Here is a 24,151-nt window from a genome sequence, read left to right as displayed (position 1 = left end):
CCCCGTAGAAGTTCCTCACTGCTCAGCTGCTAATGCATTTCCAACTGAAATTTTGTAAATTATATTGGGAAACATTCTCAGCTAGAATAGATTGTGCAAGCTCTCATAATGGCTTCCCGCTGCTGCTTCTGGCAATCTGGGCTCTTCGGGAGCGCTGCGTGCGGATGCAGGTCCTTAAGAACCTTCGTAGCCTCGTGGCCTGCAGCTCTGCACTCTCGATTCGGGCTGGGAGCAGACCAGACTTTACAGCAGCCTGAAAAGCTGGGCCTTGGCATGTTCCCTGCCATCTTGCAAGGGCATCCCCTGAACCCTTCTTGTTCATCTTGAGTAAAATCACTTTCCCCCCAAGTCTACGAAAGGATGTGACTTTTCTCAAGTATAGTTCACTCTGACTATGCCCGTTCTTTGGCTTTAAAATTGCTTACAAAATGAAATCTCTCGTTTTTCCAGCCAGGCATGTAAGGCTGTCCAAAATTTGGATCCCAATCCATTTTCCTAACAGTTATTCCTCCTCGTGAATAAACTCTATCTCGTCAACTTCTTTCCTCTCTCTGCTTACACCTAGACTACAGCCCATCCTTCACCTGGACAGGTGTGCAGCTTCCCACCTGTCCCACTGTTTGACCCCGTCCCACCTCAGTCCCTATACACATGCATGTGCGTGTGCACACACACACATGCTTTACCTTCAGAATAAAACCCAGCCCCTTCCTACAGCCTGCCAAGCCCTCCTCTAGCTGCTTTCCTAGAACACATAAGCTCATTTCCACACCCTACCCCCACCCATCGCACCCAAGGCCTAATATTTGCTGTTTCCTCTGCCTGGAGCCCTCTTCCCTTTGACAGTGCAAGGCTGGCAACTTTAATTCATTCAAATTCAAATGTCATCTCAAGCGGTCGATCCTGTCTATCTGACTTATGCTACTAAAATATTTATTAATTGTTTTGTTGTCTGTCTCTGCATGGCAAAGTGCCCCCCCCCCAATTTAGCCTTCTCCTCTCCCTTTTAGTAATGAAACCCACTGTTTTATCTGGGCAGAGGGCCACCAAGCTGGAGACTACATTTCCCAGCATCCCTTGCAGCTAGACACATCCACGTACTAAGATCAGTCCAATGGGATGTGAGCAGGAATGACCTCTGCAACCTTCAGGTCAGGCCCTTCAAGGTCCCTGCCTGCCCTGCCCTTCCCTCTCTTCCACTCTTACCATGGTGGGGGCTGGCAGAGCTGCTAGAGGGAACCAGGGCCCCCCATAATTTTTGGAGCAAAGCCAACCACCTCCACCCATCTCCAAAACTGCCTGCTGACTTGGACTTTCAGTGAGAGAAATAAACCTGTGTTTTTTTTTAAGATTTTATTTATTTACTCATGAGATACATAGAGAGAGAGAGAGGCAGAGACACAGGCAGAGGGAGAAGCAGGCTCCGTGCAGGGAGAATGATGTGGAACTCGATCCCAGGACCCTGGGGATCAAGACCTGAGCCGAAGGCAGATGCCCAACCACTGAACCACCCAGGTGCCCCTAAACCTGTCTTGTTAAAGCCATTGTTGCTTGGTTTCTATTATGCAGCTGAGCCAGTGTATGAACTGAAATATACCACTAAGCTGTCAGCTCCAAGAGGACAGGGATCAGTGTCCCCTGCACGAGGACCAGTGACTGGCACATAGCAGGCCCCAAGTAAGTATTTGGTGGCTGAAGTTGTGAGATGAAGGTGGGAACAGGGAAGTTTCTGTGGGCTCAGGAATGGCAGAGAGTAAGGCAGCAACCTGAAGGGTTCCTCTGCGTTAACCAGCCACCTGACCTTGGATGTCTGTGGTTGGGATGGGGGTGCCCTGGATTGGGGGCCAGGAGGCTTATCTGGGCACTGCTGCCTCCCCAGCCTGGGCTTTACCGAAGACAACGTGGCAGCTCAGAGAGGTTCAGCAACAGGCTCAAGGCCACACAGCCAGGAAGAGGTGGAGTGGGGAGGGCCAGGGCCCTGCACTAGCTGGCTCAGAAGACCATCCTCTTCTCCACAGCAAGTTCCGGGAGGCTGGGAACCACTCCCCTGATCTCTGACAGCATGGATTAGTTTTGAACTGGACATGACTGGAATCACACAGCACTCACTCTTCCGTGTCTGGCTGCTTTCGCTCCCTGCAAAGCTTAGGAGCCTCATCACCGTCGCCGCATGTGGTTGCGGGTCTCCTGTTCTCACGGCTGCATAGTATTTCCCAGTGGGAGTGTACCAAGGGCCGTTCAGCTGGGTACGGCCGATGGGCATGTGGGCACTTCCAGAGGTGCTCCTGTGATCACAAACGTCCCGGGGCACGTCTTTCCGGGGGATACACGTGCATTCATTCCTGGGGGATGTCTACCTAGGAGGGATGTGCCAAGTGTCTCGCAGGCAATCTCTCATTGTGTTCCCACAGGGGCCCTATGAGCTGGTACAATTATTAGCCTAATTTTACAGTTGAGTGAGTTTAGACTTGAAGTGATACTCCCGAGGTCCCCAGGTGGAAGGCAGCAGAGCATATAGAAGCCCCGTTCTCTGACTTCAGAGCCCCAGCCTTTAACCACTGCCTTGTACTACAACATTCTATGCCTCTGCCTCTTCATCGATGAGCTTAAGGAACCCCAAACAAGGTGCCTGGGTGGCTCAGCAGTTGAGCATCTGCCTTCGGCCCAGGGTGTGACCCTGGAGTCCTGGGATGGATTCCCACATCAGGCTCCCTGCATGGAGCCTGCTTCTCCCTCTGCCTGTGTCTCTGCCTCTCTGTCTGTGTCTCTCATGAATAAATAAATGCAATCTTAAAAAAGAAGAAAGAAAGAAAGAAAGAAAGAAAGAAAGAAAGAAAGAAAGAAAGAGAAAGAAAGAAAGAAAGAAAGAAAGAAAGAAAGAAAGAAAGAAGGAAACCCCAAACAGCTAAATAAGGCCCACTTTGAAAGAGATGGCATCATGGAGGGGGGCCGAGGGCAGAGACACTGGAGCAGGATTGTGTGGGTGTTGATCCCAGCTTCACCACTTACAGGACCCATGGGACTTGGACAAAGTGCTTTTCTTTTCTGTCTCACAGTTTACTCCTCTGTAAATTAAGGGTGGTTGTGAGGATTCAATGAGTTTAAACATGAGATTTAAAATAGCGAGAGCAGGGGTGCCTGGGTGGCTCAGTAAGTTAAGCACTTGTCTTTGGCTCAGGTCATGATCCCAGGGTCCTGGGATGGAGCCCCACGTTGGGCTCCCCGCTCAGCACAGAGTCTGCTTCTCCTTCTGCCTCTTCCTCCACTCATGTTCTCTCTCTCTCTCTCTCTGAAATAAATAGGTAGAATCTTTAAAAAATAAAAAATAAAAATAGCCAGAGCATCCCCAGCATGAGCAAACACACAATAAATGTTAGTAGTTAGTGATACTGTGGACCGAGTAACACCATGCGTTTACAACGCAAAATAGCCCTAAAAGCAGGTTTCACTTTGTGTGCTTTGCACCTGATTATTCTAGCTGGAGGGGAGCTCCGTGGTCTTTGAATCCAAGATGCCCATTTTACAGAGGGGAAAGCTGAAGCAACAGAAGGGGAAACCCTTCCTCCAGGCCACACAGCCAGCTCTTGGAAGGGTGGGAGCTCCTGACCACCAACTGCCGTGTGCTGTAGTATGAAGGGAAGCTCCCCATTCATTGCTTGTGCTCCACTGGAAAAGCTTTTACGTCAACAGCAGCACTTTGCAACCCTTGCTTCCCCTTCCACCTGCTGATCTTGATCATTCTTTAAAGTCTGATTGTCAAGAGAAGGCTTCCAGCGAGGGTGAGCAATACATTCTGGTTTCCTTTGGATTTTTCTCCATGTCAGCCTGTGAATCTCACTTCACTCCAGGGCAGTTGGTCCCAGATCCCAGGTCACTGGCTGGCTGTCGTGCTCAGTGCCCCCAGATTAGTCTTCCCATGAGCCTGTGTGTTTCATTGAGATGCCTCCATGCAGTTGCAGAACAGGAATCCAAGACTTCAAATGAAGCAGTTATTTTCCCCAAAAGAGGCATAGGCTACCTTTTCAGAGGAAAGTGGGCGAAAATGCAAGTGGACGAAAATGCAAATAAGCTCCAGAAATAGGCAGACAGACATACAAGCATCTGGAGTTGGCGTGGCATTCACCTGATTACCACTAGCTCACAGGTTGAACATCAGATGATACTCACACCAAACCGACGGGAATAATCATATGTGTCAACTCACTCACTCACACACACACACACACACGTACACACACACTCAGATGCCCATTTCGTTCACCACCATCCTCAAGCTACACATTAGAGACAGTCGGTAAATATTTGCCAAATGGCTGAGAACACGGATGCTTGATATGTTTGGGACTGTGTCATGGTCCACTGGAAAAAGCAGCAGAATTAGAATCAGATGGATCTGACTCTGAGTCTCGATTCTACTGATTTAAAGGAGTTTGAACGTAAATGCCAACAGGAAACTAGGTAATATAGGGAGACTAGATCATTGGAAATGGGTCCACCTCTCTCTCTCTAAATGGGGTGGCCTCCACTCATTTCCAGGGTCTGCTGCCAAATAGCAAACTGGATTTTTTTGCAGGGGGGGAGGAGAAGAGGGTCAAGTTTTCTGATTTTTAAAGGTTGGGAGCTAATAAAAAACCCAAACCAAACCAGACAAAAAATACTGTTTGTGCCAAATAAAACAGAACCCAGGCCTGTGCTGGGTTCCCAGGCCCCTAGATTTGCAACCTCTGGCTTTTGAGTTATGGACACTTGGGCACAACTGTGTCTCCCCATGCCTCAGTTTCTTCAGCTGTAAAGTGAGGAGGCTGCTCCTTGCCTTGGTTTTCTCTCCAAGAGCCGTGAGGCATGCATGTGAGTGCATGTGTCAGGAATTATTACTCTGTGCTGCCCGGGGCCACAGTTTACTTTCTGTAGGAAGCAATGCAATACTCTCACATTTTCCAAATATGTTTGAAAATTGCTGTTTTTCCCACAAAGTCAGTTTATACCATATATATATATAGTACCAATATAAATATAAATATATAAATATATAAATATAAATATATATATATATATTCCCCTCCCTCCTTTTCTACCTTTCAGTAGAAACATGGAGAATAATGTTAGGCAGAAAATATATCAATGACTTCCAAGAGTTGTTTTGCTGAAGAAACATTGCTCTGAATATCAAGCAAATCCACTCAGTTGCTGAATAAAAGAAATGTTGTATTTTTAGTGGGGTCCAGCCTCCTGGGTCAGGTGTGGCAGGAGCAGACATGTGTCGGCAGACCTATCGGTCAGGATTCAATCAGAGAACCAGACGCCACCAGGAGACCATTTGTTCCTGGGATTTGAACGCAGATACAGGGGAGCTGGTTAAGCTGTCCCCGGAAGGCTGCTTTCCCATGTTGGATGCTGGGATTTGTCCTCAGGGCAGCAGTGGGGAAGGATGATGGACATAAAGCGGGGAGAGCCAGAACAGGCATGAGTTTGAGTCCAGGACAGACAGCAATCTGTGTCGGCTCTTATCTTTGATCTCGGTGGTGTGAGGTCCTATAGAAGCTGGGACTCCCATAGAGTCCGAGATGCTGGTGTCTTCAGTCTGGGGAGTTCCACACACATGACAGTGTGCATGTGAGCTGCCCCGTGACTGCTGCCCCCTTCTGCCCTCCGCATGTCCCACGTAGGCCTCCCCGGTGGCCACTCTCACCAGAACTCCACAGGGAAAGGGGTTCTGGGGAGAGAATTAGCCCAGCAACATCAGCACCTCGCAGAGCCAGCACAGCAGATGAGGTGGGATTAAATTATGCCGAGCAAAAAAGAATTTTTCTTCCTGGTGATGGCACTGGAAGCTTGGTGTCTGATGCCCCCAGCTTGCTTGTTCTAATGGCTACAGTTGGGTTTGGGCCAGGTGGCCCCATATGACAGGTCTCCAGATAGGCGCAGGCACTGAGCAGAGTGGGATGAGGGTGGGCTGAAGGCTTCTACAGTGCTATGATCTGAATACTTTTGTCCCCTCAAACTCACATGTTTAAACTCTAACACTAAATAAATAAATAAATAAATAAATAAATAAATAAATAAATAAAAATAAACTCTAACGCTTGATGTGATGGTGTCAGGAGGTCAGGCCTTTGGGAGGCTCTTAGGCCGGAGAGCCCTCATGAATGATTAGTCCCCTTATAAAAGAGGCCCCACGGAGCCTCCAAGCCCTTCCACCATGTGAGGACACAGCCAAAAGTCTGTAACCCGGAAGAGGCTTCTCACCAGAACCTGACCATGTGGATACCTTGGTCTTAGACCTCCCGCCTTCAGAACCACAGAAGCTTAATGTCTGCTATTTAGAAGTCGCCCAGTCTGTTGGATTTTGTCATAGAAGCCTGAACAGAGTAGGATATACAGTGACCCGTCAGTCCAGAGCCTCTGGGGAGCTCAGAAGGGAAGAGGCATGGCTCCTGCCCTGGGCGGGGTGGGGCGGGGAGGTGACACAGAAGGAGAGCCTTGCTCAAAGGGACAGCTAGGGTGCCGTGTCTGATCACTCCCCATGGGCTTCGAGTAGCATCACAAAGAGGTCTTGATGAATGGGGACATATGGGGGGCAAACTCTCTAGAAAGACCTCAAAGGAAGGTTTTGGGGTGACTTGTTCATACACGTACCATTCACTTCCTGACAGTGTGTCAGGCCCGAGGGGCGGGGGTAGTGACAGTGTCTAAAACTTGGTCACCACCTCAAAAAGCTGGTAGTGTGTGTGTGAGAGAGAGAAAGACCAAATCATGGTTGATAGACAATAGCCTGTTTCAGAGATAAGGATCAGTGGACTTTAAAAAATTAAACAAATAGAACAAAACAAAGTCACCTTTGTAAGGCATTTTGTATAAATCCCCTCCTTCTCAGAACTCGCCGTGGTCACCGGCCCCCCAGTGTCCAGCCTCCCTCGCCTCCTCCACATCCCCATGGGGCTGAGCTGCCCGAAGGGCCGCGTGTCCACTGGCTACCTGCTGGGCCCACCACACTCCCCTTCTCTCTGAGGAACTTGAATCAAGAGGCACTGAGAGCCGTGAGGAAGGGAGGAAGTTGGGCGCTAGCTGTGGGGCTTAAAGTAAAAAGCTTGCAAATGGGGGAGACAGGCTGTGAGAGCAAGTTGGCCGCCTTGGGCCGTGCTCAGGCTGAGGCGTGATGGAAGAAAGTACACACGGTTGGGGCCACAGGGACTCCTCGAAAGGGAAGCCCCCATTCTCAGCCCTCCCGCCTCAGACATAAACCAGCCTCGGGGCACTCTGACCCCATGAGGTAGCTCTTTGCAGAGGCCTCCAGATCCCTGGGCCCTGGACCATTCTCACCTCACCTCACCCTTTTGTCTTGGCTGAGAGAATTCCCATTACCTGAGCAAGAGCTCCTGGCCTGGAACAAGGCCACGCTTCCTCTTCACTCTTTCCCCCATCAACCCTGTCAAAAGAGGACTGTCCGGATCCTCCTCTTTCTAGTCAGCAGGGACTCAGTGAAGTCCAGCCTTGCGGCCAACGTGAGCCAGTGTGTGGGAGAGCCTGGACGCAAACCCCGGCCTCAGGCCCAAACCCTCTACTCTTCTTCTCTAGGAAGAGCTTAGACTCCAGGCGGGCAGAGGGTGGGTCTCCTCTGGTCGGGCTGCGGAGGAGATGCTCGGAGAGCAGACCCCCAGGGCTCCTGTGAGATGCCAGGAGCTGGAACCTCTCCTGCCGTCTGCTTCCAGGAGGCCGGTAGACTTCCGGTTCAGGGGCGGGTGTAAAGCGGGCCCGGGGGACTCCCAGGTTGGGGTGACGGCTCTGAAGTGATGGTCCGAGCGCTTGGTTCGTGCCCCACTCTTGGACGTCTTTCCAGGGCCCAGGAAGACACTGGCTCCTCGCACCCGCTGGGGGGCTGTGGAGAAAGCGTGACACTTCAGTGAGAGAGCTCTGTGGTCAGAGGGTTCTGGAGGATGCAGAAAACCAAGGGCCCAGGGGAAAGGTTCATGCCCTTAGCATCTCCCTCCTGGGACTTCTTGTAAGGAATGAATCTTTAAGAAAAAGAAAAACAAATTCTGTCCGTCAAAAGATGTCCGGGGCTGGGGGAGTGTGGTGGTGGTGGGTGGTGGGGTGTCTGGTCTGTAAAATGAGGCCTGTGAGCCCGTGTCTCCACAGGCACTCCCAAGTAAGTGGCAGGCTAGCACCCAGAGTGCGGCAGCTAGCACCCAGAGTGCAGCGCTGCACCGAGTGCGGCCTCCCACCCGTGTGCCTCCTCCTTCTGCTCTGTCCCTGCTCAGGAAGACGGCCTCAGGCTCCTCGGACCTGGGGCAGCCGCCTGAACTGAACCCAGATGCACAGCCCACAGGGCCCCTCACAAGGCCACAGCCTCCCCCACCACGTCAGGCCTTAAGGGTCCGCCTGCTTTGCCGGGATCCAGCCCTGCTGGCAGCATTTCTGGTATTTATTATTTATTTATTTATTTATTTATTTATTTATTTATTTATTTATTTATGAGAGACACACAGAGAGAGAGGGAGAAGCAGGCTCCGTGCAGGGAGCCCGACGTGGGACTCGATCCCAGGACCCCAGGATCACCACCTGAGCCAAAGGCAGATGCTCAACTGCTGAGCCACCCAGGTGTCCCAGCATTTCTGGTATTTATTTTATTTTTTTAGCTTTTACATTTTTAAATTAAGTTTTAATCGTAATATAGGTTAGTCAACACACAGTGTAATATTAGTTTCAAAAAATATGGAACGCTGCAAGAATTTGCATGTCATGGCCCCTGTGCAAGCATTTCTGGTCTTTAAACCCAGCAAATACTTCCTGCCTCGGGGCCTCCCACCTACACTTCCCTTGGCCTGGGGGCTGGATGGCTCCCTCCACAAAACTACAGACTGGGTGGCTTACACTATAGAAATGTATTTCCTCACAGCTCTGGAGGCTGGAAGTCCGGGATCAAGTGTTGGCAGGTGTGGTTTCTCATGGGGCCTCTCTCCTTGACTTGCAGATGGCCACCTTCTCGCTGTGTCCTCCGTGTGTGCACATCTCTCATGTCTCTTTGGGTGTCCAAACTCCCTCCTCTTATAAGGACACCAGTAGGATTGGATTAGGGCCCATCCTCACCCTCATTTTCACTTTATCCCCTCTTTAAAGGGCCTACCTTCAAATATGGTCACATTCTGAGGTACTGGGGGACAAGGCTTCCACATGAATTTAGGGGGAGACACCACTCAGCCCATCACATCACCCCTCAAGTGTCTTCTGGAATGTTTTATTTTCCAGAAGTATCTCCAGAGCCTCCCCACAGACGTGCTGGCTGCTCATGGTGGGGCTCTATCCATCTGGGGGATGGAGAGGGAGCCTTTCCTTTGCCCAAAGCACTGTCTGCTCCTAGAGCCACACACCCCTGGGCCTTGTCTGCCCAGAGGGGACATCGGTCACACAGGCAGGTGGGAGCTCTCCTTGCCCTTACCCTGGACCTCCATCCCCTTTACCTTCTCTCCTTATCACCCTGTCTTGTTTAGTGCAACAGCCTGTCATGGTGTTTGATGTTTTGTTTTGTTTGGCTTTTGACCTATCCCCCCTCTAGAGGGGCCCTTGTCTTTTTCAGGGTCGCATCTTTGGCCCCTAGTGCAGAGCCTGACGCAGGAGTAAATCTTCACAGGAAGAAGGAAAGTGCTTTCCTGCCCCTTCCGCACACTTCCTGGCAGATTCTGGGCCCTGCTCCCTTTGGCTCCCAGGTCTGATGAGCTCATCCAGGAGGCAAGGGAGAAAGAAGTAAGAGGCTTTCGAAGGTGTGAGGAAGGAGGCGAGTTCACCAGAGGTCAGACAGCTGCTGGCCGGCCAGAACCCCGACAGGCAGTGGGTGGAAATGCTGAGCGAGTCGGAAAAAACCGTCTGGAGCCGAGAGGAGGAGCTGAGTGAGCCTTGGAGACACATAAGGTGCACTTACGGGGGAGAACGAAAGCAAGTCAAAGAGCCCACAGTCTGAGTAAAACTGCCAGCGGAGGCAGAACCAGCCTCCGATTGGTGGGAGGCAGCGAGGCCCAGACGAGCGAGGTGCGTCTCTGGGAGGACAGCCCATAATACCTGCAAGGCCGGCCCATAAATCACTCCCAAGGCTGGCATGTTGCAGAAGACATTACCCTCTGAGGAAAATCGTTTCCTGACCCATTGGCTCATCTATTTCAGGGTGTTGTTTTTGGAATAATTGCAGGCATATAACTTGCAAGAGCATCATTTGGATGTTTTTCTTGAGGCGCGGTGAAAACCCGAGTCTCCCAGATGCCTGTTCCAGCTAAGGATTGCCCGGCCGGGTCACTGCCCAGACGAACATTTTTGAGATTTCCTTTTCTTGGCTCAGTGGGCCATTGTAAATCCAGGGTAATATTTTTCCTCGCAGGTGAACGTATTCACATTTGGGGTTGATGTTAGGCCACACAGAGTCCAACAAAACGGCCTATTGTTCCAAGTCGGAAGGCAAAGGCACCAAAGCACTGACATTCTTTTATTTATTTATTTATTTATTTATTTATTTATTTATTTATAGAGTTAATTAATTAATTAATTCAAGAGAGAGCATGAGCAGGGAGGAGAGAGCAGGGAGCCCGATGCGAGACTCAATCCCAGGACCCCGAGATCACAACCTGAGCCTAAGGCAGATGCTCAACCACTGAGCCACTCAGGTGCCCCCAGTCCTGACATTGTTATTAGAGGTTCTATGAATGGAGCACAACAATTAAGTTTCTTTTGTTCTTGCTCCGTGGGGCCCACAATTGTGAATCTATAACTTGCTGTACGGATTCCAACTTATTAATCATTTGAAAGCAAAATTCTATGTAATGATTGAAATCGAAAATGAGGATTTGATAAAGGGAAGTGTCACCTGACACCATCTTCTTCCCCGGTGGATGCCAAGTGGCAGATTCTTGAGTTGCCCCCCGACCCCAGAGTGGGTGGCAGGGAGCTGAGGTGTGGGCCACACTAGGGAAGGCTGGAATGTTCCTGGGTGAGGGTGTTATCCCTGCCCCACGCACAGGTGTGGACCAGGCCTAGTGGGTCCAGGCGAGACCTTTGGTTTGGCCATGTTGGCGGCTGCCTCCTGGGTTTCCTGCCTGGTTTGCTGCCAGGACTAGGAGGCTGAGTTGGGAAGGGTTCAGCTTTTCGGGCCAGACCTCATCGTGAGAATTCTAAGTTCTCACACCTGGGCAACACTTTCGGATTCAGAAACTGTTTTACAACCAAGGACCCATTTAACCTCACAGCGTTCATGGGAGGTGACAGGACTGGATTTATTATCCCCATTAGGTAGGTAGCAAACTGAGGAGCAGAAAGAAAAAGTGACCTGGCCAGATTACAGAGCAAGGACTCCAGTAAGGTCTCCTGACCTGTAGAGCAGTGAGCCCCCATCCCCCAATCACATTCTACTCTGTGCCAGGTTGGGCCCCTCCAGGGTGTCCAGGACTTGGGGCACAATGTCCAGGGCTAGGTCCTGGGAAGAGAAAAGGATCTACTTCTCTTTCCAACAGGATTGTGCAGTGGAGAAAATCTCAACCCTAGCGGTTTGGGGAAGGGAGTATAACTTGGTTTTTGTTTTAATTACTAAAATAAACATTTTTAAATGGGGTCTATGCCCAACATGAGGATCAAACTCACAACACTGAGAGCAAGAGTCTTGGGCCACTCGCTATTTACAGGAAACCAGAAATGAATCACACTCCTATCTGAGTATCGGGTGAGTCTGGATCTTGGCCATTTGTGACTTGTTGGATGCTGTGTTTCAAGGCACAGCCTTGGTGGTGTGGGAGGAAAGGTTTGTCCAAGGGGGCATAATTTGGGGCACAACGCCCCCTGTCTTTTTTTTTTTCAACGCCCCCTGTCTTAGTCCTCCTCAGCCTCTCCATGATTACTGTCTGCCCTCAATGCCCACGTTGTGACCCCAGGTCCCTTGTCCATGCTGCTGGGACAGTGGTCTGGGCTCTTAAGCCACCTTGAGAAGACCAGGAGTTCTCTTATTTTCAACTGATTCCATCATCCTTTGCTTCAGAAGGACGCTGCCACATCCACGTTGACACAGGGTGCTGCGGCTCAGAGATTGTCCCCAGGATTTAAGTATCTTAGGCAAAGGCCAGGGCTGGGAACAGGAGACCTGGGTCCTAGCTCTGTCGCTGAGGTCCTGGGAGACCAGCACAGACTCTTATAATTGCTCAGCACCTTGGTCTCCATCCCTTTTAAAGTGGGACTCATGATTCTGGTGCTCTTCCAGGCAAGGGTGACTGGGAGGCTGGTGTAGGAGAATGAGGAAGGGTTGGTGATGATGCTGGCTCTGGAAGGAGTGTCATTGTGATCCTAGAGCTAGGTGGCCTGAGTTTGAGATTCCAGCTCCTTTGCTTACCGACCTGCTTCAGTTTCCCCATCTGCAAGACGGCGATTAAAAAAATCCTGCCATAATAAAAATCTTTAGGAAAAAAAGGGGGGTGGGCAGCCCCGGTGGCGCAGTGGTTTAGTGCTGCCTGCAGCCCAGGGCGTGATCCTGGAGACCCTGGATCAAGTCGCACGTCGGCTCTCTGCATGGAGCCTGCTTCTCCCTCCGCCGGTGTCTCTATGAATAAATTAATAAAAATCTTAAAAAAAAAATCCTGCCTGCTTCATGGTATTACCACGAGCATTAGCCAAGTTGGTTTTAGTAAAGCAACCAGCCTAGTGCCTGTAAGTAGTCAGCAAAAGGCAAGAGCACCGTTTCCTTGCTCCCCTTTGCAGCCGACAGCATCCCTATGGCATTGGGCAGAGGGCTTGCCTTCCTGGAGAGCCTTGCTCTGCCCTGAGTCCACATGGCTCTGGGATGTGGCCTGGTGGAAGGTCAGAGCCAACAGGCTGGTCAGGATTGGCTGGAAGACAGGTTGAGAAATAATGACCAACACAGAAGCTTTCTGAAGATTTTCTTGAGGGTTCTTGGTCTTTTTGCTAACTTCCATGGTGACAGTGCCAAAATCAAGTTCAATAAGAGAAAATGTTACAGTGTTGGGGAAAGGAATGGATTTTGATGCCCTCTCTCTAGCTGTGCGGCTTGGGGAAATTCGTTTAACTTTGCTGATTCTCAGTTTCCGTATCTACAAAGTGTGGGTAGTGGTCCTTCCCTTTCAAGATTCTTGTGAGAATTATCTGAGACGATCTAAGTAAATAACATAGCCTCTTTGTCTCAGATTAAACATGGCCACAACATTTTGTAATTAATTTTTTATTTTAATTCCAGTGTAGTTAACATACAGTGTAATATTAGTTTCAGGTGTACAATATGACTCAACACTTCCATACAAAACCCAGTGCTCTTGACAAGTGCCCCCCTTCACCCCCATCCCTTCACCCACCTCCCTTCCTATAACTGTGTTTGTTCTCTATAGTTAAGAGTGTTTCTTGTCCTCTCTCTCTCTCTCTGTTTTGTTGCTTAAATTCCACATATGAGTGAAATCATATGTTTTTGTCTTTCTCCAACTGACTTAGTTTGCCTTGCATTATATTCTCTAGCTCCATCCATGTCATGGCAAGATCTCATTCTTTTTTAGGGCTGAGTAATATATATATATATATATATATATATATATATATATATATATACCACCCCTTCTTCATTGATTCATCTAACAATGGACACTTGGGCTGCTTCCATAATTTGGCTACTGTTGATAATGTTGCTATAAACATAAGGGTACATGTATTCCTTTGAATTAGTGTTTTTGTATTTTAGGGGTACATATCTGATAGTGGAATTCCTGGATCATAGGGTAGTTCTATTTTTAATTTTTTTCCCCCCACAACATTCCATTTATACACAGAACTAAATAGACAAGCACAGTCACTAATGCGGTTAGAAGTTGGCAGCCTGGGAAAGGGAGGAACAGGTGGGGAACTGGGGTGTCATTAAAAAATACAGGTCCCCCAAAACTGGGGTGCCTGGGGGGAACTTGGTCTGCTTCAACCCAAGAGGAATCAGAAGATCAAAAGCGTTTTGGGAAAGCCAGAACCCTCAGGGATAGAGAGAGGAAGAAGGCCCAGGGGATGAGGGGGCTGTTTGGCAACTGGGGTGAAGAGATTGCCCTCCCCCTGCTGGGATCCCCCCAGCCCCTCTGGTCTAGCAGGAAGGGGGCAGCTTGCAACCCCCATGGGCAGGTCTGGAGGGGGCTCACAAAGGCTTGCCCTCCAGAGAGATGATGGCACTGCCCCCCAGTTTCTCTGCCAGGGTGCAGGGGACTTTGACCTCCGCATAGCAGATTGCTTATAATTCATGCATGATCCCGGTCCTCTTTTTCTTGATGGCATCCTTGGATCTGGCATAAATCATTTTGCTCTTAAGGAGTGCAGAGTCAGGTGCCCAGAAGATAAACACCAGGTCCTCCTTCTTGCTCTCCTTGGTCTCGTAGGTTGCATCATAGAGGGCATAGCGGCAGTCCTTGTCTGGTAGCATCTTGACAAGGATGGCGTAGAGGTCGTCTACAGTCCGGCTCACATCACCTACCAGTTTCTCCTTGCCCTCCTCGAGGATGATGTCCTTCTTGTCCTCGCTCAGGAAGAAAAGTACTGCCTTCTTGTGCTTCTTCACCTCCTCTGGTGTTGAGGACTTAGGCACCTTCATGTCATTGAACATTTTGATGACACTGTCAGAAACCACCACCCCAGAGGCCATGGTTCTGGAAGCGAAAGGGAGGTAGCAAAAAGGGTCAGAAGAGATGAGAGCCACTGCAGCTGCTGCCAGGATCCGACTGAATCTATTTTTAATTTTTTGAGGAATCTCCACACTGATTTCCGGAGTGGCTGCACCAGTTTGCATTCCCACCAACAGTGCAAGAGGGTTCCCCTTTCGCCAACACCTGTTTGTTATATTTTTGATTTTAGCCATTCTGACAGAAGTGAGGTGATATATCACTGTACTTTTGATTTGTATTTTCATAATGATCACTGATGTTTAACATCTTTTCATGTGCCTGTTGGCCATATGGATGTCTTCTTTGAAGAAATGTCTGTTCATGTTTTCTGCCCATTTTTAAAATTGGATTATTTGTTTCTTGGGTGTGGATTTGTATCAGTTCTTTATATACTTTGGATACTAACCCTTTATCAGAGATGTCATTGGCAAGTATCTTCTCCCATTCTGCAGGTTGCCTTTTAGTTTTGTTGATTGTTTTCTTTGCTGTGCAGAAGCTTTTCATTTTAAAGTAGTCTATTAGTTTATTTTTCCTTTTATTTCCCTTCCCTCAAGAAACAGATCTAGAAAAATGTTACTATGGTTGATGTCAGAGAAGTTATGCCTGTGTGCTTTTCTAGGATTTTATGGTTTTGGGTTTCACATTTAGGTCTTTAATCCATTTTGAGTTTGTTTTTGTGTGTGGTGTAAGAACATGGTCCAATGTCTTTCTTTTATATGTGGCTGTCCAGTTTTCCTAGCACCATTTGTTGAAGGGACAGTCTTTTTCTCATTCTGTATTATTCCTTATTTGTCAAAGATTATTGACCATGCAGTTGTGGGTCCATCTCTGGGTTTTCTATTCTCTTCCATTGATCTCTGTGTCTGTTTTTGTGTCAGTATCATAGAGTCTTGATCACTACAGCTTTGTAATATAGCTTGAAGTCTGGAATGCTGAGGAGTCCAGTTTTGCTTTTTTTTTCTCAGGATTGCTTTGGCTATTTGGGATCTTCTGTGGTCCCATACAAATTTGAGGATTGTTTGTTCTAGTTCTGTGAAAAATGTTGTTGGTTATTTGGAGAGGGATTACATTGAATGTGTAGATTGCTTTGGGTGATGTAGACATTTTAGCAATATTTGTTCTTCCGATCTATGATCATGGAATGTCTTTGTGTCATTTTCACTTTCTTTCACCAATATTTTATAGGTTTCAGAGTACGGGTGTTTCACCTCTTTGGCTAAGTTTATTCCTAGGTGCATTATTTTTGGTGCAGTTATAAATGGGATTGTTTTCTTAATTTCTCTTTCTGCTGTTTTGTTATTAGTTTATAGAAATGCAATAGATTTCTGTACATTGATTTTGTGTCCTGAGACTTTGCTGAATTCATTTATCAGTTCTAGTAGTTTTTTGGTGGGTCTGTGGGGTTTTCTATATATAGTATCATGTCATCTGCAAATAATGAGAGTTTTACTTCTTCCTTACCAATTTGAATGCGTTTTATTCTTTTTCTTATCTGATCACTGTGGCTAGAACTTCCATTACTATGGTGAATAAAAGTGGTGAGAGTGGACATCCTTGTCTTGTTCCTGACCATAGGGAACAAGCTTTCAGTTTTCCCTCATTGAATATGATGCTGGCTGTGGTTTTTCATATAAGGCTTTTATTATGTTGATATGTGAATGATTCTTTAAATGTAACATTGGATTCGGCTTGCTAGTATTTTGTTTATCAGAGAATTGACCTATAGTTCACTTTTTGATGCTGTCTTTATCTGGTTTGGTATCAGGGTAATGCTGGCTTCATAGAGTGAATTGGATGTTTTCCTTCCTTTTCTATTTTTTGGATTATTTTGAGAAGAAGAAGAGTTGTTACCTCTTCTTTAAATGTTTGATAGAATTCCCCTATGGAGCCATTTGGTCCTGGACTTTCGTTTGTTGGGAGATTTTTGATTATTGATTCCATTTCCTTGCTGATTATCAGTCTGTTCAAATATCCCATCTCTCCCTTACTCAGTTTTGGTAGTTTGAATGTTTCTAGGAATGTATCCATTTCTTCCAGGTTGTCCAATTTGTTGGCATATACTTTTCCACAATATTGTCACAATTGGTTGTATTTATGCGGGGTTGGTTGTTATTCCTCCTCTCTTGTTTGTGATTTTGTTTATTTGAGTCCTTTCTCTTTTTTTCTTGAGTCTAACTAGAGGTTTATCAATTTTGTTGATTTTTTTTTTTCCAAAGAACTGGCTCCTGGTTTCATTGATATGTTCTATTGCTTTTTAAGCTTCTATATTATTTATTTCTGCTCTAATCTTTATCATTTCCTTCCTTCTGCTGGTTTTGGATTCTGTCTGTTGTTCTTTTTCTAGCTCCTTTAGGTATAAGGTTAGGTTGCTTATTTGAGATTTTTCTTGCTCCTCAAGGTAAATAGGGCCACAACATTTTGCTACTCTTTCTATAGAGGAAGAATCTATTTCCTGACCTCTGAATGAGGCCTGGCCTTGCCACTGGCCTTGCCCAGTGCAACACAGCAGAAGGGACATTGCAGACTTTGGAAGCTCAGCCTTATGGGGCAGTGCAGCTTCTGCTTTGGCCCTCCTGGAAGCTGCCCTGAGCCCACTAGGTCAGGAAGCTGGTCTAGGCTCCTGCAGGAAGAGAGGCCACACAGAGGGCCACCAAAGTGCCAAGCCAAACACCCCTGCACAGCTCCTTGTCCCATGAATGAGCACACCCTGGGACTCTCCAGCCCAGGGGAACTTCCAGCTGAAATAAATAAGAACTGCCTAGCCAACTTAGAGAATTGTGAGAAACAATACGTCGTTGTTGCTTTGTCATCAAGTTTTGGGATGGTTTGTTATGTAGCAAAGGCAGCCCCAAATGGTCCTCAGTATAGATTGGTTGAATTGAATAATAGTAGAGGTGAGAGTCCTGTGGAAAATAGAGCCTGTGCTTTTAAACCCAAGCTGCTAATATCATTATTGTCCAAACTGATTGGTTCTGATAAGAAAATAAAGTAACACAATGGAGTAATCATTATTGGGTGATGGCTTCTTATTTCCCTCTCTCCTGGGAGAAAGACCACAGTCAGGTGGAAAGCCTCGACAGGCCAAAGGAACAGTAACTTTCTTTGTGCACAAACATTTAAAATCTCTATCTTTTCATGTCTGCAGTAACTGCGTCGCCTCATTTGGCCACCTGGGATGGTGCCACAACTCCTATTAATATTGCCGTACGTGGCAGCATTGCGCTCCAGTGCCACGCTCTCGGCTGCCTGTGTGGGGCACAGAGCCTATTTTTAGTGTTTTACATCTATAATTATGTATGTTTCACTGCCTCTCAAATGCATATTTGTTCTGGGGAGAGGTTACGGTTATGTAATCTAGGTTATTTTTGATAGGGCAAATGTGTTATACCAACCTGCTAAGTCTCTTTCAACCAGAGAAAAATGTCCAGCTGTTTCTCCCTCACTCAGACTCCCATGGAATCAGGGGTGAATTTAAAAATATTGAAGTCCTAATAAATCAGAATAAAACCAGCCATTACATCAACTGATATGTATGAGGTGGATATTAGTCTCGCTTGTAAGGACCAGTTCAGTCTATGACTCAATTTGTGATTTTTACAAACTAAAGTTCCCTTCAAGGAAACTAATCTACTGGGAATAATGCTGGTCTTAACAGGATGATATCAACCTTGCTGACTGCTTGGATCAATTTCCCAAGGTGTCACGCATTTGGCTAAAACGTTTCCCCAATGGTGGTTTCTAACCCAAAAGGAAGGACCAGCAAAGCCAAGGCTAAGTGGGTGGGCCCCAGGGAGGGAGATCTGGAGCCAGGACTCACAGATGGAGCAGGTGACCTGGGGGGCACCACTGTGGCAGACCAGAAGGAGTCTAGGCAGCACCCCCAGAGCTTGGAGCTGCAGATGTCTACGCAGATAGATGGGTGGAGGTTAAGGTATCAAAGCAGCTGGAAGCAAGAACCAAGCAAGTATGGATAATCAGGCCAGCAAAATATACCCCCCAAAAGTTAATTTTGCTTGGGCAAATACATATCATTTTAAAAATGATTTATTTATTTACTTGGATCCCTGGGTGGCGCAGCGGTTTGGCGCCTGCCTTTGGCCCAGGGCGCGATTCTGGAGACCCGGGATCGAATCCCACGTCGGGCTCCCGGTGCATGGAGCCTGCTTCTCCCTCTGCCTGTGTCTCTGCCTCTCTCTCTCTCTTTGTGTGTGACTATCATAAATAAATAAAAATTAAAAAAAAATTATAGTTAACATACAATGTCATATTAGTTTCTTTTTTGGGGGGGTACAGTATACTTTATTGATAGTACATGACAAGGTAGTGCTCCCCAAGCCCCTCCCCTTCCTTGGGGTCTGGGATGTAAATTGAAGGTCAGGAGATTCTCAGTGTGTTGGGGGATTAAGTTGGGGCAGGGACTCCCCAGCAGCTGAGGGCCTCTCTCTTCCTCTTGTTCTTGCTGGGGTTGGTGGTCCAGGAGGTTCTTACTGCTTGGAGGCCATGTGGACCATGAGGTCCACCACCTGGTTGCTGTAGCCAAATTCATGGTCATACTAGGAAATGAGCTTGACGAACTGGTCATTGAGGGTAATGCCAGCCCCAGCGTCGAAGGTGGAAGAGTGGGTGTCACTGTTGAAGTCGCAGGAGACAACCTGGTCCTCAGTGTAGCCCAGGATGCCCTTGCAGGGCATCCGATGTCTGCTTCACCACCTTCTTGATGTCATCATATTTGGCAGCTTTCTCCAGGTGGCAGGTCAGATCCACAACTGACACGCTGGGGGTGGGGACACGGAAGGTCATGCCAGTAAGCTTCCCGTTCAGCTCAGGGATGACTTTGCCCACAACCTTGGCAGCGCCAGTGGAAGCAGGGATGATGTTCTGGTCAGCCCCTTGGCTGTCACGCCACAGCTTCCCAGAGGGGCTGTCCACAGTCTTCTGAGTGGCAGTGATGGCATGGATGGTGGTCATGAAACCCTCCACGATGCCAAAGTGGTCATGGATGACTTTGGCCAGAGGAGCCAAGCAGTTGGTGGTACAGGAGGCATTGTTGACAATCTTGAGGGAGTTGTCATACTTCTTGTGGTTCACGCCCATCACAAACATGGGGGCATCAGCAGAAGGAGCAGAGATCTTGGCCCCACCCTTCAAGTGAGCCCCAGCCTTCTCCATGGTGGTGAAGACCCCAGTGGACTCCACAACATACTCAGCACCAGCATCACCCCATTTGATGTTGGCGGGATTTCGCTCCTGGAAGATGGAGATGGACTTCCCATTGATGTCAGGTTTCCTGTTCTCAGCCTTGACTGTGCCGTGGGTAGAATCATACTGGAACGTGTACACCATGTAGCTGAGGTCAATGAAGGGGTCATTGGTGGCGACAATATCCATTTTGTCAGAGTCAAAAGCAGCCCTAATGACCAGGCTCCCAATACGGCCAAATCCGTTCACTCTGACCTTCACCATCATGTCTCCAGGATGCGGCTGGCACTGCACCAGCAGATGCGGCTGGCTGTTGAATGGGGAGGAGCAGAGAGCCTGTCATATTAGTTTCTCGTGTATATTCAACAATTCTATATTGTATTGTGTTCCCCGTGGTAAGTGTGCTCTTAGTCGTCATCCCCTATTTCACTCATCACTCTCCCACCTCCCTCTGGCAACCAACAGTTTGTTCTCTGTAGCTAAGAGTCTGTTTTTTTGTTTTTCATTTATCTGTTTTATTTCTTAAATTTCACATATGAGTGAAATTGTATGGTATTTGTCTTTCTCGGACTGACTAATTTCACTTAGGCTTATACCCTCTAGATACATCTATGTTGTTGCAAATGGCAAGATTTAGTTCTTTTTTGATGGCTGAGTAATATTCCGTTGTATATATATTTCACATTTTCTTCATCCATTCATCAATTGGTGGGCACTTGGGTTGCTTCCATATCTTGGCTATTGTAAGTAATGCTGCTGTAAACACAGGCATGCATATATCTTTTTGAATCCTTGCCTTTGTTTTCTTTGGGTAAAATACCTAGTAGTGCAATTGCCGGATTGTAGGGTTGTTCTAGTTTTAATTTTTTGAAGAACCTCCATACTATTTCCAGAGAGGCTGTACTAGTTTGCATTCCCAACAACAGTGCACGAGTGTTCCTTTTTCTCCACATCCTCGCCAACACCTGTTATTTCTTGTGTAAGATACGCCATCTTTTACTCGCTCACTCATTCAACAAACATTGACAAAATATGCACCGTGAACCAGATACTATCTTAGTTACTGAGGAAACATAAAAATTGCCCTAAGCATCCACCTTAACTTAAAAGGTATCTTTTTTCCCAGTGTATCAAAATATTTCTGAGTTTTCTTAGAAAATGGAAGAAAGGAAGAAAGTTCATCATCTGGATTCCCATCTCTTAGGGAGAATTCTTGTCAATATCTGATATATATCTTTCTTACTGTTTGTATATAATATTTTTTCCCTAAGTTTGTTTAGGTAATCTCTACACCCAACTTGGGGCTTGGGCTCATGACTCCTAGATGAAGAGCTGCACACTCTTCCTACTGAGCCAGCCAAGTGCCCCTATAATAAATATTTTTTTAATTTCAGAATTGAGATCACATTTTATAAACTCTTTTTTCTGCTTGGTATTATATTGTGAGAAGTTTCCTATTCCTCCAATATCCTTTATGAATATGACTTTTAATGGATGTAGAGAATTCTGACTCAGGAACATGCAGTATATCACCTAACCAGCCTCCAGTTGCTGGTCAAAAATATTGTCTCCAAATAAAGAATTTTCCATCTCCCTTACTTGTCATTTAAATGCCATGAAAAAATGCCACCTACTGCTTTCAGGAAAAAATGAAAAGCATCTAAATAAAGAGTGGAGGTCTCTCCCATTTGAGAATTGCATCAGGGGAAATTATAGAATTAGAGCAAATAACCTTCAATTTGCTCTAATTTGTACAAAATTTTTCAAACTTCTGTACTTCTGATACATTATTTTCACTATTATTGCTTGCAGAATGATAATCACCAGTGTCAGCAAGGGCGGAGAGAAAGGAACACTTATATATTTCTGGTGAGATTCAAACTTCCATTGTGTTGAAAGATTTAAAAATACTCAGATCCAGCATTTTACCTTCTAAGAATTTATGTTAAGGAATTAGTATTAGAGATGTGTCCAAAGATTTATGAAAAACAATATTTATATCAGCATTATTTTTGTGCTTCATACACAGTAACTTCTAAAAATGGAAGCTATAATTACTAGTATTACCATCAATTCCTTTTCCAGCCCCATCTGGCTTTTAGAATAAGAATATTATAATTAATATATTTTTACATTGTATGTCATCTCTTTCCAGAATTATTTTTTGACACTTACATTGTTTTATAATCATGTTAACTGCAATTATTGAGAAATTAACTTTAAGTTTTTTGGTTCTCTGCTTGGCAATCTTTCTTTTATACTGCTTTTCCTTCTATCTGAATTATTTATTTCGCTTCCTTTTTCAGCCACCTGGAATATTTCTTTGATCATTTTTTTTTCAACAAAGTAATAGCCATGGGATATGTTCTGAGTCCTTCCATGTAAGATTTCCAAATATACAAATGGCAGCATAGCTACATATACAATTCTTAGTTCCCAGTCTCCTTCCTCCAAAAGTCTTCCCATTTTGAAACATTTTATCCTAGAATTTGCTAAGAAGTTTGGCCTAATGCAACTTTTCCCTCCCTTTTTTTGAGGGAATTTGGGATTTTTTTTCCTCCAGAGAACTAAATCTTTATAGGATTTTAAAAAATTATATCCTTGAAATTCAAATATCTTACCCACACGTGTCCCAAAGAACTCTTATAGGGTCAACAAACCTTTTCGTAAAGGGCCATGGAGCTTTGTGGGCCTCGATAATTCCATTCTGCTATTGTAGCCCAAACACAGCCATGGAGGATACAGTAATGAGCAAATATGGCTGTGTTCAAATAAAACTTTATTTACAAAACTGGTTGAATGGCCCGCAGAATGTATTTTGCCTTTAGATTCTAAAGGCATAAGTCTTTCTTCAGCTCAGAAGAATTCTCCATCAAATCATTAATGAAGTTTTTCTCCCTCATTTGTTATCACCATTTCAAATCTCCCCTACATGGATATTTGGTCCCCAGCATTGAGTTTCTTTCCTCTCCCTTTCTTTGCCTCTCTCTCTCTCTCTCTCTTTTCTCATTATCTCCATTTGTTTTCTCTTTTTCATTGATTTCTGGGAGAGTTCCTTGAGTTCATTTCCTAACTCACAGATCCAGTTTTCTGCTCTATTAAATCTGCACTTCATTGCCTTCATGGCTTTAGCAAGTCTCCAGGATTGTTTTTCACTGGGGAGCTATCTCTCTGAATTTCAGGCTTTTCCATGAAAAGAAACAAAATCTAAGCTTATGGGGAAATACTCCAATCAGAGATTTTTTTTCCCCCTTATTTCATGGTATAGTTTTACATGGGGAAATATTTTAGCACATTTGCTTTGATTTCTCAGAATGAGCTCCATTTTTTAAATCACAGAAACTTTACACATGCTTGTTAAATTTTATCATATACACTCACAGAGAGAAAACCTGTTTACCCACCATTGCAAATTGAAGTTCTGTGAGAATCCTTCTTTAAATATGCTACTCACAGAGGGAAAAAGAACTTCATTTTCCATCCTACAGTTTTATTTTTTAGTTTGGGAATTCAACAGACTGCAAGAAGCAGGATGTGAATTCCTGGGGAGGGTGAATGGGCAGCCCAGGGTTTGCCAGTTTGCAGGTGCGGGCATGGGACTTCAGTGTCTGAAGCCACCTGTGGGGCTGATATGTACTCTTTCCATGGCTTTGTCCTCTCCCCAGTTACACTCACCTCTGTCTTTCAGGTAATAACTCCACTTGGTCTCATTAGACAGAGAGGTTTACTGCTGCCCCAAGCACTATTCTGTTGTGACTATAATAATAGCCCTAAATGAGGGCACCAAATTCATTCTCTCAATGGCACAATCACTCTCATTGTGAGTCCCCTCAGCAATACCTTTTCTTTGCTTTGCTCACAATTCATGCTGTGGGAAAGACCAGGTATTGGTAGTACTGTTGGCTATTTCCCACTTTCCAAAGTCCTTGAATGTGTCCCATACCAACTGCTCTGTGGGCCAGCTTAATAAAGAGCATGACTCCAAGTTTGAGGGGGTTTTCAGACTCCTGGGGAATTTATTCTTCCTCTGACTGGACCCTCCCCACCCACTGGACTGTGAGCTTCCTAATTCTTTACTTCAACCTTCAATTCTTTCTCCCTTATATCTTTTAAAAAATCCTCCAAGATTCTAGTTCCATCATGGCAAATTCTCAAACATTGATCTGCCTTCCTCCCTTCCTTCCTTCTTCCTTCTTCCTTCCTTCCTTCCCTTTTAAATTTTGGTCCTAATGAGGTTTTGAGAGGAAGGTGAGTTAAAAAGATAAGCCAAAGAACTACCTAGAAATGGA

The 24,151-nt window shown here is 46.2% G+C and overlaps 1 protein-coding gene and 1 pseudogene across 1 annotated transcript; both read right to left on the bottom strand.

Moving 5' to 3' along the window:
- Positions 1–14,236: 14,236 nt before the first annotated feature.
- LOC129513313 (cofilin-1-like) lies at positions 14,237–14,644 on the bottom strand. The gene has a single exon (XM_055331055.1). It carries the CDS (start codon positions 14,642–14,644, stop codon positions 14,237–14,239), a length of 408 nt encoding a protein of 135 aa, XP_055187030.1.
- Positions 14,645–19,147: 4,503 nt separating this feature from the next.
- On the bottom strand, positions 19,148–20,126 carry LOC129513312 (glyceraldehyde-3-phosphate dehydrogenase-like; annotated as a pseudogene).
- Between the last annotated feature and the right edge of the window lie 4,025 nt (positions 20,127–24,151).

The sequence above is a fragment of the Nyctereutes procyonoides genome, unplaced genomic scaffold (genome assembly GCF_905146905.1).
Source record: "Nyctereutes procyonoides isolate TBG_1078 unplaced genomic scaffold, NYPRO_anot_genome, whole genome shotgun sequence".
In the NCBI taxonomy this organism is placed as follows: domain Eukaryota; kingdom Metazoa; phylum Chordata; class Mammalia; order Carnivora; family Canidae; genus Nyctereutes; species Nyctereutes procyonoides.
The sequence above is the reverse complement of the archived record's forward strand: the minus strand, read 5'-3'. Positions and strand labels throughout refer to the sequence as shown.

Coding starts and splice junctions, on each gene's coding strand:
- LOC129513313 (XM_055331055.1), bottom strand. CDS start 14,644: ATGGCCTCTGGGGTGGTGGTTTCTGACAGTGTCATCAAAATGTTCAAT.